Genomic DNA, 14,881 nt, shown 5'->3' on the forward strand with positions numbered 1-14,881 from the left:
TGATTTTATCTAGAGGAGGTCCAGTTTTTTGGTAATTGAATATTTGTTTAATAAGGCCTGGGATTTAAAAAAGAATAAGGCCTGGGATTCTACTTATTTTTTTTTTCAATTGCCTTCATTTTTCCTTTAAGAGAGTCACTCTTTGCAACTAGCTAAACATCTACAGAGTCTAATCTCATTTATATAGGAATCCTCAAAAATAATCTTAATGTCCTTGAAGAAGAACTGGCACTCTTGTATTAAGCAGCGGTAGTGTATAGACTCAAGCACCCATGTGACTCATCTGGTTATGTGCAGGAAGAACAGAATAGTGTTGATTTTTCTGTAATAATATTTAGGATGTTCTTGACATGACACTGAACATGTAAAGAGTTTTGTGAAATAACCTTTTGTTATTTTTATTGTGCTTTCCAATATTCCCTATTGGCATGCATGGCTGATTTTCTAATACTGTTAATTGCCAAGCTTTTCATTGTAAATCACTCTTGGAGAGCTGTGTAGCTATGTGGGTAGATCCACCTAGTAGGTGGATGAAGTCTGCTTTCTGTATGCAAATAAGAGTATAAAACCTTTCCCCATATAGTCAGACAACCAAATAAACACTGCTGAGAATGTAATTACACAATATTGTGCCTGCAAGGAATCCACAAGGAAAGTCTAATTGGCCAGCAGGTGTTCTGGAGGTAACTGCTGATAAATATAGTAAATAGAAAAGGCCTCTTCCTTGAGGGAGTGCAAGAGCAAGCCATAATGTGCTCAGAAAATCAGAAAGCTGTGTAATTCACACACTTCCCACTGTGACCAGGCTTTCCGAAGTGTCTACAGTGGTCATATGATATGTGTCCTACTGAACAGCAGTGTTTAATGGTTATCTGGCATATCTCTAAAGGAATCTATATAATGTCTCTAAATATCTTCACATATTATGCATCACCTTGTGCTTAGGAAATGAAAGGAGTTTCAGATTTTATGACCACAAGCCCTTTCTCTTGGCAGAGATGTGAGTTGTGTCACGAATAAGACATGGCTCAGCGCTCATTCACGTGGCTTTATCTTGGTACCTTTGAAAAAAGCAGCATTCCATCTGGCTCATCCCAGGCATTTATTACCTCCACAGGAGGTTTAGAAATTCAACTAAAAATGTAAACTGCAGTAAATTTTACATCCTCAATTTTGAACAAAATGGGGAATGAAATTTATATCATTCTTGCAAATAAATGTTAAAAGCGATTATGAAAATCTACTCCACTTGCCAAACTAATCTACACCACCATATTCAGTAACTATATTAACCTGCCAAGTGTCTCCAGTTCTAGTCCTTATGAAATATTTCAAAGAAGGTCAGAACTTTCCAAAACAATGAATATTTCAGCAGTTCTTTGATATTCATTATTTTCTTTTGCTCCAGTTAAATCTGTACATGAAACCCTAATTACTACTGTTCTGAAGAAATGAAAGCTGTATTCTGAGCTCTTACATTCCCTTGTGTTATCATAAAATGGCATTACAACAAATTCTATTGATCGGGGGGAAGACATTGGGTGTGCTTGTAAGGAGCAAGATGATTAATTTCCCCCCTTTGTTGATTTATTAAGCAGTTGCCCTTATTTATCTCATCTCGTTGATTGGAAACCATGCACTTTCCCTTTTCCTTTTAAACTAATTCATCATTTGCATTTGGAACACGATTTGATATAATAAGAGAAAGCTGACCATGGAAGCCTCAAAAGAAAGAGCATTTTTATAATAGTTGTCATTTTCCTGTACAGTCACAGATAGATATCTTTCGTACTTCCACATGTATAGCTCAAAACAATTTATATGATAACTAAGATGGTTTTATATTTCTAATCACAAAATATTCACACCTATGAAACATGTTTACAGGGACTGCTAAAAGCATGAATGTAGTTTCTTGGCTATGTAAACTTAGAATTTTGTTGATAAACCCAGGGCTGAAGATACAAATTTTTAGAATTTGTATCTATTATAAAAGTCAAGTACAAACTCATTAAATTTGTGCAAGTATCTAGCTAATTCATTTGTATTCATATACTAAAGTATTTCACAGATACTACACGATAATTTAGTTGACTCATTTAGTCAATTAAATATGACAAGATTTCTAAACAAATTTGAACATGCCAGGAGGAGATATACTTTAAGTGGGTTGTCTAGTTTTCTTAGCTTTGTGTCAATAGATCCTGCCACATAAATACCTAATTTCGTCATCTATTTGTATACCTAGCATTTAAGAATGTGAATTTAAGTGAAGCTGTACAAGGAGATGAGGGATTCATTATTTGTAAATAACTACAGCCAGAAGTGTACTTTACATATATATTGATATTTTAATAATATCTGCACCATGAACAGGATTTGAGGTCTCAAAGAAGAAAAAAGGCTCTAGAAATTTCTCACCAGTGGTATCAGTACAAGAGGCAGGCTGATGATCTCCTGAAATGCTTGGATGACATTGAAAAAAAATTAGCCAGCCTACCTGAACCCAGAGATGAAAGGAAAATAAAGGTAATGTTGTTTTAGAATGTCAATACTAGATTTTATTGCTACAGTTTAATTTCTTTACCTTAACATGTGTGGATCGTATTTAAAATGGTTGATGTTATTGTTTCCTCTTTTAGCGTTCTGATTTGCTGCATTTCCTTGTATTGTGTTTTGTTATGGTAAATGTATTGTATTAAGTGTTTTTTAATTGACATAATGTGGAATGAATAAAATGTTTTCTTTCTAGACAATGTAAAATGAATTAAGAAATGTCGTATGTTTTCTGGTAAAATTGTAATTGACTTTGTGTATCTTTGTTCCAGATGAACAAATGACTTATCGGTCTGTGGACGACTTCTTTCTCATGTTAGCACATTCATTTCATCAGAGCATCTTCACACATCAGTGTCAAATCTCTATAGATTGATTTGCATATTGTCCGAAGATGTGTTTTTCTGTTATTATTTTACACTTTTTATTTTGCTTCATTCTCTGTTGAGTTCCTCAAAACTTTAACAAGAAAATAAATAACCACTTACCCTCTAAATTATATTCTATGTGGATGGTCCCTAATAAATAATGAGTAGTCACTCCAATTTGGGTCAGCCCCCAAAACACCAAAGGAATTGAGAAGAAAGAAAAATGTTAGATGAATTTAAATATTTTCTTAACTAGAATATCTCAAACTGAGCATTCACAGGATAACTGAAATAACATTTGGATTCTTGGGTGAAGATGACAGTGATGGCTTCCATATTTGTAAATTATGGAACATGACAATAAAATGACAACAGCCTTTGAAATTTCTGAGAGAAGTATGTGCTGCTTGCAGGTTGGTTGATGTGGTTAGCTAACTGCCCTGGGCCCTGTATTGATTTTGCTCAATAGGAAATTGATCGTGAATTGCAGAAGAAGAAAGAGGAGCTGAATGCAGTGCGTAGGCAAGCTGAGGGCTTGTCTGAGGATGGGGCCGCAATGGCAGTGGAGCCAACTCAGATCCAGCTCAGCAAGCGCTGGCGGGAAATTGAGAGCAAATTTGCTCAGTTTCGAAGACTCAACTTTGCACAAATTGTGAGTTGTTACTGGCAAACCCACGTTATGTGTTTGCAACTACTACCCTAATAACAGAGGCCTACTAACAAACGGAAAAAACAAAAACAACTGGGTACAATTTCAGACTTCTAGTATGTATTCTGAAAGTGAGCAGTTTCCCCTCACTTTGGGCTTCTGCAACACTAGTGGCTAATTTTTCAGATTAAAAACACAATAAATTAAGCACATAAGGAACAGCCCCTTTATCAGAAATGAAAACTGCATCTTAATTTGTTTTGCCACATCATTTTTTTCATAACATTGGCAATGTGAATTTGTCAATTGATCATACATTTACATTACTTCAGTGTCTAATCCAAAAATATGTATTGCTTTTCTGAGACCATCCCATGCTAATTTTACTTTCTTAATGTATACATGGTAAATAATAAATCTTTTGTGAGACATCTTCTTATATCAAATTGCGTAAGGACCTTATCTCATTGACTTAATAGTAGTTTAGTCCTCGTATCTGGCTTAGCTACATAATGGGTTAAAAAGCTTTTAGAACTGGATGCCTAGTAAGATGGTTTACAAGTGAGAGCAGATTGAAAAATATCAAACATTGTGACCACTGAAATATTACAAGCCAAAGGGAAAAGGAACAACTGTTCTTCTTTCAAACAACTGGATGGAAATTTGGTGATTTTCTCCTTAAAAAGGCAATTCATAATCTTAAGTTTGGTCTTTTTAGCTGTTTATTTGTACTAGGGTATGAACCATAGGATTTTTCTAACAAATACATTTTTTGTTCCTATTCTAAAATATCATAAAGTGAAGAGGAATGGTTACTTCTATGTAATTATGTAAAAATAGTGCTTCTCACAAAAAAGCATGTTAAAGTCTGGGAAATATGGATTTCTTATTATGTTAAGTTGAATCATATGAAACCAACAGAAATATTCAATAGTTTTTGACCTATGTAAATGACAATTTCATTTGTTTCAACTTTCAAATGAGACATTTTGGGGGAATTTCTTATGTGATATTGTTGATTCCATTTAATATGTGGTATTTTAAAAATATGCCTTAGCAAAGATTTTATTAGCATATAATTGTGCTATGCTGCTTATTAAACAAGGGAAAATATGCCACATATTATTGTTTCTTCTTTTTACAAAACATTAGAAAAATCCATGAATACACTGTTTTCGATGAAATCCAGGGCCCTAAAATTTAATAGCAGGTGAATATTCTGAAAAGTTGGAAAAAGTAATATAATATATTGAGACTATATTACATTTGAAGTCCAATTCCAGCTGATTGCACATTTCAGCCTATTATCCTTCCTATTAGATGTTATGAACATAATATGTCATAAATCACTGAAGCCTACACTAACAGAAAGCCTGTGTCTGTGGATACAAAATAAATTGAAAGATTAAGGCAACCATAAAGAAAATTCAAGTAAAATATTTTCACTGAATTTAATAGATCATTCAGGGAGAAGTCCCTTGCTTTGATTTATATGACTACTAACTAATTTCTCCATTCCAATTTTCCCCATATCTTGACACATCCTAGATGCAGGATTAGATTTCTTTACAAGCTGGTCAAGGTAAGTTATTAAATTTTATAGTTAAATGGACACAGGATCAAAAATCTCCACAAAGCATCCACTTAAAATGTCGTTACATCCTTATACATAAGGGGCTCTCAACACATATTTGTAAAACATAATGATGATTGGTAAAATAAAGCAAGGACATGTAAATCAGCATAAAATTTTAAAAGTCATTGTAAAATGCTAAGATATATTTTCTGCATAAACTGTTTCTTCTTGATTTTCTGTCTGAGAGAACAAGAGTTGAGAAGGTGCCTGGAGTGGGGAACATATTTTTTTTTTAATTTTATTTATTTATTTGAGAAAGAGAGAGAGAGAGGGAGTGTGTGAGAACAAGTAAAGTGATGAGCAGAGGGAGACAAAGAGGGAAAAGTAGACTCCCTGCTGAGCATGGATCCTGATGGGGGCTCCATCCCAGGACCCTGAGATCATGACTTGAGCCAAAGTTAGACGCTTAACTGACTCGGCCACACAGGCACCCCGGAAATATCTTTTTCATGTGAACTCTGGGTTTTGTGATAACAGAAGGAATAACAATATGTATGAAGAACAATCAATATTACAATTATATTTGGCTTTGAATTTTAATTAGGTCTAAAAGAATATAGATAGATAGATAGATAGATAGATAGATAGATAGATAGATAGATGATAGATCGATCCAAGATGTATCTTTTTATTCCACTGATTACTAATATATACTGAAAAACTGATTTCACATATCTACCAACCTGATTAATGTCATCTTTCCCAATTATCGTACAATGAAGCCACAAGTGAACAGCTTAACCAAAAGTTATGTTTGGAATGGTAAGGCTGATGCAGCACAGGTGGTCATAACTGCAGTATTCTTTACCTCCCCCTGGTACCCCTTCTCTCTTTCTCTTATCTTTCATTCTCCCAGTTTTCCCTTTCTATTCTTTCTAGATGTAAATTCTAGACTTCATTTGGACTTACTGATTTTCAGTTAGTTTTACACATCTTAGGAGTAAGAGTTCAGGATTTCAGAAAGTACTGTTAAGTGCTTAACATTTGAGAGTTGTGTTTAAAATGAGACATTAATTTTCCTCATTTCAGAGAGAAAAGCTTAAAAATGGACTAAGCAGTGTCAAAATTGTATATGTCAGGGATTATGGCCACGTCAGAGCTATACATGGCAATCATAAAGCTCTGACAAGTTCTGGAACTTTGAGCCATGAGGCAGTCCTGGACCAGACGGGAGTGCAGACCAAAGCAGAGTAGAGAGTATCTCCAAATGATGGTCCTCAGGACAATCCTAGAGTCCACAAAGAAGGGAAAACAGATTTGGAGGAAGCAGGTCAATTTTTCTCTAAGTATTCAACAGTTTGGAGCCCCTGTTATAGTTAGGAATAGAGGACATTTTTAATTATACTTCCTATTGGCTTGCAGACCTGGCTGATCAGTGGAGACCAAACAATGATTGTAGACTGAACATAAGGAATTTTTCTGTAGGTTGTTTTATAACACCTGTGAGGTCTCATACAAAGGGTGCTCCCTGGGATGAACAGCCTAGAATGACAATCCTGGTTCCTAGGTCTGCTCATGAATAAATAAATATCTTTTGGCCTGATTTCCCTTATCTGTACAATGAGAATATGGACATTGGTGATAATGAAATGTGGTAGTATTTGTAAAACACCTGCTGTATTATAGAGACTCAGTGAATTCAGGTTTTTCCTTCTTATTTCTGTATAGAACACTGGAAAAGAGACATTTTTAAAAAAATTTTATGTCTTTATAGGCTGTTAAGATGATTAGATTCAGCATATACCATAGATTGATAATGTTATTCACAACAGATAAATGTATTTATCAACAGATAGATTACAAATTAGATTCCATCATCCTTGAACAGGTAGTTGTATCTAGAGTCACAAGGTACTTGCAGAAAATTTTGTGCAAAGCTGGTGATTCTACCAAAGTAGACATAATTCCCTATAAACATGTCAATAGTTCTCTAAGTTCTTATCTCCTACAGAAAAGTAGAAAAAGAGATAAGAAAACCCAAAGGCTTTGAAAATTTATTAATAGAAAATTATGTGTAATTTTTATTAAGCATAATTGTAGCATTTGAAAGTTAATATCCCAGAACCCAAGAAAATGCAGCCAAAAATTACACAAAGAAAGTACCCCCACAATCTAGGGCTCATGTGGAACTCCTAAGCAAAATAAGCTCACAGACTAAAATTACAATGGATATGAAAAAATTCTTTTAATGGATGATGTTAACAGATGCCAAAAAATAAAAAGAGAATGCACATCTGAGGAAATTAGAGATAAGAGAACAATCAGAAAAGGACATTAAAATAAGTGTTTAAATTTTTTTACATAATTGGAGTTTTTTTTAATGTTCAAAAAGATTTTTAAAGAGGATATAATGGAATTCCTACAATAAAAATAGGCCTTTTTGAATAGTGAACAGGAAAGTTTGAAAAAATAAGAAGTTTAGAGATTAAAATGTGATCATTAAAATAATAACTCAAACAGCTTTTTAAATAGTGGATTCATCATAGAAGAAAACTGAATATTTTAATTGAAGGATATTGAGGATAATTTTGCTTTGCTGAAAATACTGGAATATGTAGATAATGCAATAAAAAGCTCATATATATACATGAAAAGAGTTCCAGATTGAAAAAGTGGAGAGCCTGGGGGAGAGACAATATTTTATATAAATGACTGACATTTAACAAAATTGAATAAGTCTCAGTTTACACGAGTCCTCAAGTTGAATAAAGCTCAATTTACATGAGTCCTCAAGTTGAATAAAGCTCAACTAGACTGGAACAAATAAAAACAAGTTACACCTAGCTAGATTTGAGTGAAAATCGGAACATCAGTGATCAGGAAGGTATCATAATAGCTACTGAGATTGCCTGCAGCGTGGCAAAATTGACAGTAGACTTTTCATCAAAAATAGATATTAGAAGACAATGGAATAACATCTTTAGTATGTGAGGCAAATTTTCAAATGTCCTGTAAACTGTGATTCAAGAGTAAAGACAAAATATTTTTTGGGCAGCCCCGGTGGCTCAGCGGTTTAGCACTACCTTCAGCCCAGGGCGTGATCCTGGAGACCCGGGATCGAGTCCCACATCGGGTTCCCTGCATGGAGCCTGCTTCTCCTTCTGCCTATGTCTCTGCTTCTCTCTCTCTTTCTTTCTCTCTCTCTCTCTCTCTGTGTGTGTGTGTGTCTCATGAATAAATAAATAAAAATCTTTAAAAATATTTTCAGATACAAGTATTTTCAGATAAATAAAAACTATGAGAATTTATTACCTATATATTCTTGCTAAATTACTAAACAATATGCTAGTGTAAAAAAAGGAAAATGAATCCAGAAAGAAGGAGCAAGCTATATAAAGCTATCTAGAATTCTATATATAGAGGGATTTTTATAAAATCTTTTACTCAGCCACTAAAATTATATATAGCAAGTGCTGAAAAGGAAAACAGAAGGCTATGAGAATTTAGAAGTGATTTGTCTCAACTTACAGGAGAATACAATAAATCAAAAGCTCATTGTAAAGGGTCACAACAAATAGAAGGTTTGTGCCCAATATGTTCAGTGTGAATTATTGCTAATTATGTTTCTAGGAAGAAAAAATATATAGTAAAAACTTTTGGAATAAGTATACATACATGAACTGTCCCAGGAATGGGAGCAAAAATAATGCAAACATCAGAGTAAAAGATGGAAGAGAAATGTCCCTTTTCGAAATACAACAACTCCACCTGCCCTGGATATCCTGTAGTCTCAAAGACCAAGTAAATAATGGTGATATTCAACATTTTATATCTAACAACTTCTTCAACTTCTTTTGGATGCCTAACAGATATGTCAAACATAACATACCCAAGTCAAGAATTAACTGTCTTCTCTACATAATTTGGCTCCTACCAAGTTCCCTGGGTGTTACTAAATTACCCTGTCCCTTAACATCAAAGACCTAGACCTCATCTATGATTGCTCTTTTCTCTTGTATTATCCACGTAATTCATTTCAAATGCTATTGGTTCTACTAACAAAATACAGCTTTAATCAGACCACTCAGTATCTGCCTTGTGAAAAGCCTAGTCTACAGCATAATCATCTCTCATCTGGGTTACTTCAGCAGCCTCTAATCCTTGCTTCCAGTCTTTCCCCACCTACACTATATTCTTTCTGGTTCAGCCAGAGTGCTCCTAAAGCATAAATAAGATTCTCTCAAGCCACTGATGCTCATTACCCTTTCAATGAATTCCTAGGAGATTCTACATGATTTGGTTTCTGCCTATCCTATTGCTCCAACTTTGTCTCTCCTTTTGCCATTCTCCTGTTATACAGGCATAAAAATTCCTCCTCCGTACCTAAACACATCAACACCATTTCCATTTCAGGGCCATTGTATGTATTGTGCCTTCACGGAATATTTTTCACCTAGACTTTTACGTGGGTGCTATAAATCAACCATCCTTCCATTTAGCAACAGTAAACATTTAGTGTAACTTTGATGTATAATCTGAACAGGTAATACTTAAGAGTGTTTATTTTATGTTAAAATACTTTTTATACTTCATATAAGTATGCATTTCAATTGGAAATTTAAGATGACTCTGGAGCAGCAGATTTTGTAACAGTTACTTCCAGAAGCATTATCCTGAGAAAAGACAAAGTTGTTGAAATTTAACACTGAGGTGATGGGGTGAATTTGAGAAGGATTGCAATACTGTATTGTAAAGGATGGCTTTTAGTGTATCGGAATAAATTACAAAAAAGTATGTTGACAACATTAGAAGTACATATTTCTAAAATATGCAAGTTCTTGAAAAGTTGATAGAAAATTAGTTTTGGGGGATCCCTGGGTGGCTCAGCGGTTTGGCACCTGCCTTTGGCCCAGGGCGTGATCCTGGAGTCCCGGGGATCAAGTCCCGCATAGGGCTCCCTGCATGGAGCCTGCTTCTCCCTCTGCCTGTGTATCTGCCTCTCTCTCTCTCTCTCTCTCTCTCTCTCTCTCTCTGTGTGTGTGTGTGTGTGTCTATGAATAAATAAACTCTTTAAAAAAAAAGAAAATTAGTTTTGTCAGTAGATTCACTTTAAATGCTAAAGAAAAAAAAAAGAAAAAAAAAAGAAAAAAGAAAAAAAAAGAAAAAAGAAAAAAAAAGAAAAAAAAGAAAAAAAAAAAAAGAAAAAAAAGAGAAAAAAAAAAGAAAAAAAATAAATGCTAAAGAAATGTATTATATAAATTAGTCCTTTTTTTCAAGATGTTACTTATTTGAGAAAGAGCCCACAGATGCACAAGCAGAGGAAGGGGCAATGGAAGAGGGAGAATCAGACTCCCCGCTGAGCAGGGAGCCTAACAAGGGGCTTGATTCCAGGATCCCAGGACCCTGAGATCATGACCTGAACTGAAGGTAGATGGTTAACCAACTGAGCCACTCAGGTGCCCCTATAAATCAGTCGTTATGTGAATATTTTTATAAGATGAAAACACTTATATAGTGTGAGCATTCCTCTACTTTTTTTTTTCCTCTACTAACTTTTAAAAATTGTTGGAATTTGAATAGAACTTTACATCTCTATAAAGAGCTTTCACATATATCGAGATTGTTTCCACTAATAAGCCTCTTGAGTATGATTTTCATTGTCATTTTATGGTAAATAAAATTTAAATGAGGTTAATTATAATGTCTAAGGGCACATGTAAGCAGTGGAAGATAACACTCTTGAACTCCATGCTTCCTGAAATACTATGAGAGTTATTCAAAAGAAAGAAAAATATCTAGTGTCCAAATAAGTTTGAGAAACACTGAATTAAGCAAAGTTTCCTTACTACAGAATTTTGCAGGGCTTTTGATATGCAAATGTGATTATGAATTTCTACAAGGGGAATAGATTCTGCAGATTTTCACATCTGGATAGTTGTAGTACAAAAGGGGAAATTTCACTTCAGTTTTATGATAGGATTCCTGCTCAAGTAGTTGTGAAGAACTAGTGTTCTTCAGGAAAAAAAAATGAGAAAAGCATCGCTGTACCATTATGCTTTTGTTACTTTGGATTTTCTTAAAATACAGTGTTGCTTTATAAGAAGAGTAACCACAGAGCTGACTGCCATTGCCTAATGTAAAATAATATGTGAACCTAGATTTGATATTCCATTATTCATTTTTGATAGATTTTCTCCTATCACATAATGATAACGAATTAATTTTGAGACTAATGGGGAAACATCCTCTTTGCATAATTGCCACGTGGATTTCTTTCTTTGCCTTGAAATAATAACAAAGATTGTCAGCTGCCAATGCAAGACCGTTGGAGAATTTGGGAACATGGATAATTTTTTTAGAGACAGAATGTTCTTTAGTAAACAGAGTTGTAAATGTATAAAACTAATAATGGTTGCTAAGGGAAATGAACCAGGAGGTAGCTGCTTATAAAATTTTCCTTCTCTTGGCTTCGATTTTGTAGTAACATATCAAAAGAGGTAAGAATGAAATAAAATAAATCAAGATTCTTTGTCTCCTAGATTATTATCATAATAGTTACTGCCATTTCTATAGTAATTTTTTTCAGTCTCTAGCTATGTAATAGAATCAGATTAATGGTTGTCTGGTAGAGTATGTTCAGCTAGAATCATCTTCCAGGAAACTGACAGACTCACAGATTCCCTCATCCCTTTTTTTCAAATGTAAGGAAATTCTGAATAAAATATAATTTTAAAACAGTTTTAAAGACTTAGCTGAGCTCAAAATATATAACAGAAACTTCCTTCCCTCTCTTTACCATAAATGAGCACATTAACTCATGTGATAGTGAACCTGGATTGAGGGTCCCATAGTTCAGAGAAAGTTTTGAAGACCTTTTACATGTGGCCCTTATATGACATCTAGTATAGAGATGTAAAGGAAAAACCCACTTTAAACAATAGAACCTTCAAGTCTTTACTCCATGTAGATGGGAAATAGATAAATCCTACACATAAGCAAGCCCAATTCTATCTGCCAAGGATTCTGGCTGGAGAAGAAAAATCTTTGATAATTAAAACTCAGTGTGGGAGGTCTGAATTTATATACTAACCATAAGTCTCTAGATTCCTTAACTGAGAAATTAACATAAAATGGGTCCCAGATTGGTGAAATCCGTGAAGTCTTCTTCCACAATCATACAATAAATCATTCTTTCTAGAGTTCCACATTCACACAAACACTAAATATTTATTCAGTACAAAATATTACAACCCATACGAAGAAATGAATCCGCGGTGACTTAGAGTCAACTAACATCACAATCAAGAGAATTAGTACTTCATAAATTTAAAATAATAGAAAACCACTGGATATATTAACTATGCTGAAAATAAGGAAGGGATAAAATAAGCATTAATTTATAAAGCCACCGTACACAGGAAAATACAAAGATACTTGTGATGATAATACATCAAATAAAGCTTATGGAAACCAAAAACCAATCATTGAAATAAAAAACTAAGTGTATGTGTTAAACACCAGATTAAACAAATGTGAAGAGGAAATTAGAAACTCATTATGGTAAAATGATCAGAATATACCACATAAAAATAAAAAGTACGGAAAATATGAAAGTCTGAAAGAACAAAATAAGAAGCGTTATGACTAATATAATTACAAAAAAGGAAGAAAGAATACAGGAGACACAATATTTCAGGTACAATAGCCAACAATTTCTCAGAACTTAAGAAAGACATCAGCCCACAAACGGAATACATTGGTGTCTCAACCAAGATGAATTAAAAGGAGTATGTCAAAACACAGAGAATATATAAATACCCTGTTAAAAAACAGAGCACAGATGTATGTCAACACAAGTGACTTATTTGTGTTTTTAAAGATTTTGTTTATTATTCACAAGAGACACAGAGAGAGAGAAGCAGAGACACAGGCAGAGGGAGGAGAAGCAGGCTCCCTGCGGGGAGCCCAATGAAGGACTAGATCCCAGAACTCTGGGATCACGCCCTGAGCCAAAGGCAGATGCTTAACCACTGAGTCCCACAGGCGTCCCACAAGTGACTTATTTAATTGAAGGTTCTGATAATAATAAAAATATCTCCAAATTTCTATCATATTGTCATTGCAAAGTCAAAACAAGGCCCCCATTTATGAAATAGGTTCTACCTGTATTAGAAGAACTGATATTTTTTTGTAATTTTTATACTTGGAGCAAGAAAACCTAGGATTATATCCCGCATCTCTCATTATCCATGCAACTTTGACTAGATATTTGAGTCTCAGGATAAAATTAGTGACTTATTTCTTACAGAATTAAAAGAGATAATGAACCACCAAAAATGTTGAAGGACGTCCCAGAATATTTCTATTATGGTCACTGGTTGGAAGGACAGAATACACAAAGGTCAATGTCCGGAGCTCATAGTGATAGGGGTCACAAAAAGCCAAAAGCCAAAAATTTAAGTTGCTCTGAGCAGCTAGTGTCAAATAAACCTAACAAAAGCAAGAACAAATCTTTCTTATGTAACACTGCTTAAACCTAAACTTTATTATTCATTTTAAATTTATTTATTTATTTATTTATCTATCCATTTATTTATTTATTTATTTATTTATTTATTTATTTATTTATTTTTTTATTTTTTTATTTGAGTGAGAGAGAGTGAGAGAGCAGGAGATGGAGAGGCAGAGTGAGAGGGAGAGAGAATCTCAAGGAGACTCCATGCCCAGCATGGAGCCTGATGCAGAGCTCAATCCCAGGACCCTGAGATCATGACCTGAGCTGAAGCCAAGAGTCAGACACTTAACTGAATGCACCATCCAGGTGCCCCTAAACCTCAACTTCAAATAACTCCCACAGATGAAGTTCCAAAAGCATGTGGTTAGAATTTAAATGGCAGTTCACACAAGGAAACAAACAGCAGAATACAACTCCCAAAGACAGAAGATAATGAATTAATGAGATACAGAATGCAAAACAAATGTTTAATATTTTCAAAATAGTAATAGTTTGCATCAAAAACAGGAATTAGGGACACGGGACGGTAATAAAATAATGATCGCGATGTTTTAAAAAGAATCGAATAGAACTTCAGAATTGAGTAGAACTTCAGAAATTAGAAATGTAACAAATAATTTAGTGTACACGTTAAGCATCAGATAGAACAGATATGAGGAATTAGAAAAAAATGGAAGATAGATAAAATAAATTACTTAAAATGCATGAAGTCAAAACATAGAAACGTGAAAAATAAAAGGATAAAAAAGGGAATGAGAAGGTCAAATATACAAGGAGAGAATGGATAGTCAATACTTGAAGTGACAATTGCTTAGAAATATCCAAAATTAATGAAAGTCTCAATAATCACACTGGAAATCAAGCAAATCTCAGGCAGGAAAAAATAAAAAACAAATGCACCCATATATCTTCATAATGAATATGAAAAATTCCAAAATAAAGAGAATTTTCAGTACAACTTTAGAAACAGATTACCTAAAATGTACTAACATGTATAAATAAATGACAGCAAATTTTCAAGCAACAATAAAAGCCAAAAGGTGGTAAGATAATGTCTTCAAAAATAATGAGACCTAGAATTGCATATTTATAGAAACTTAAAAAAAATAACACTGAGGGATGCCTGGGTGGCTCAGTGGTTGAGCATCTGTCTGTCTTTGGCTCAGGGCATGATCCCAGGGTCCTGGGATCGAGTCCTGCATCCAGCTCTCTGCAGG

At 34.1% G+C, this 14,881-nt stretch overlaps 1 protein-coding gene across 15 annotated transcripts in view; it reads left to right on the forward strand.

Annotated features, from left to right (window-relative positions):
* The window catches only part of DMD (dystrophin), a 2,162,139-nt gene that overhangs the window by 961,545 nt on the left and 1,185,713 nt on the right, over positions 1-14,881 (forward strand). For all 15 annotated transcript variants that reach the window (XM_077887780.1, XM_077887782.1, XM_077887777.1 and 12 more), the window contains 2 exons: positions 2,377-2,529; positions 3,394-3,576. In XM_077887780.1, coding sequence (XP_077743906.1) covers positions 2,377-2,529; positions 3,394-3,576 — 336 coding nt within the window. The remainder of the gene's footprint in view (positions 1-2,376; positions 2,530-3,393; positions 3,577-14,881) is intronic.

Source organism: Canis aureus, chromosome X (genome assembly GCF_053574225.1).
Source record: "Canis aureus isolate CA01 chromosome X, VMU_Caureus_v.1.0, whole genome shotgun sequence".
Classification (NCBI taxonomy): domain Eukaryota; kingdom Metazoa; phylum Chordata; class Mammalia; order Carnivora; family Canidae; genus Canis; species Canis aureus.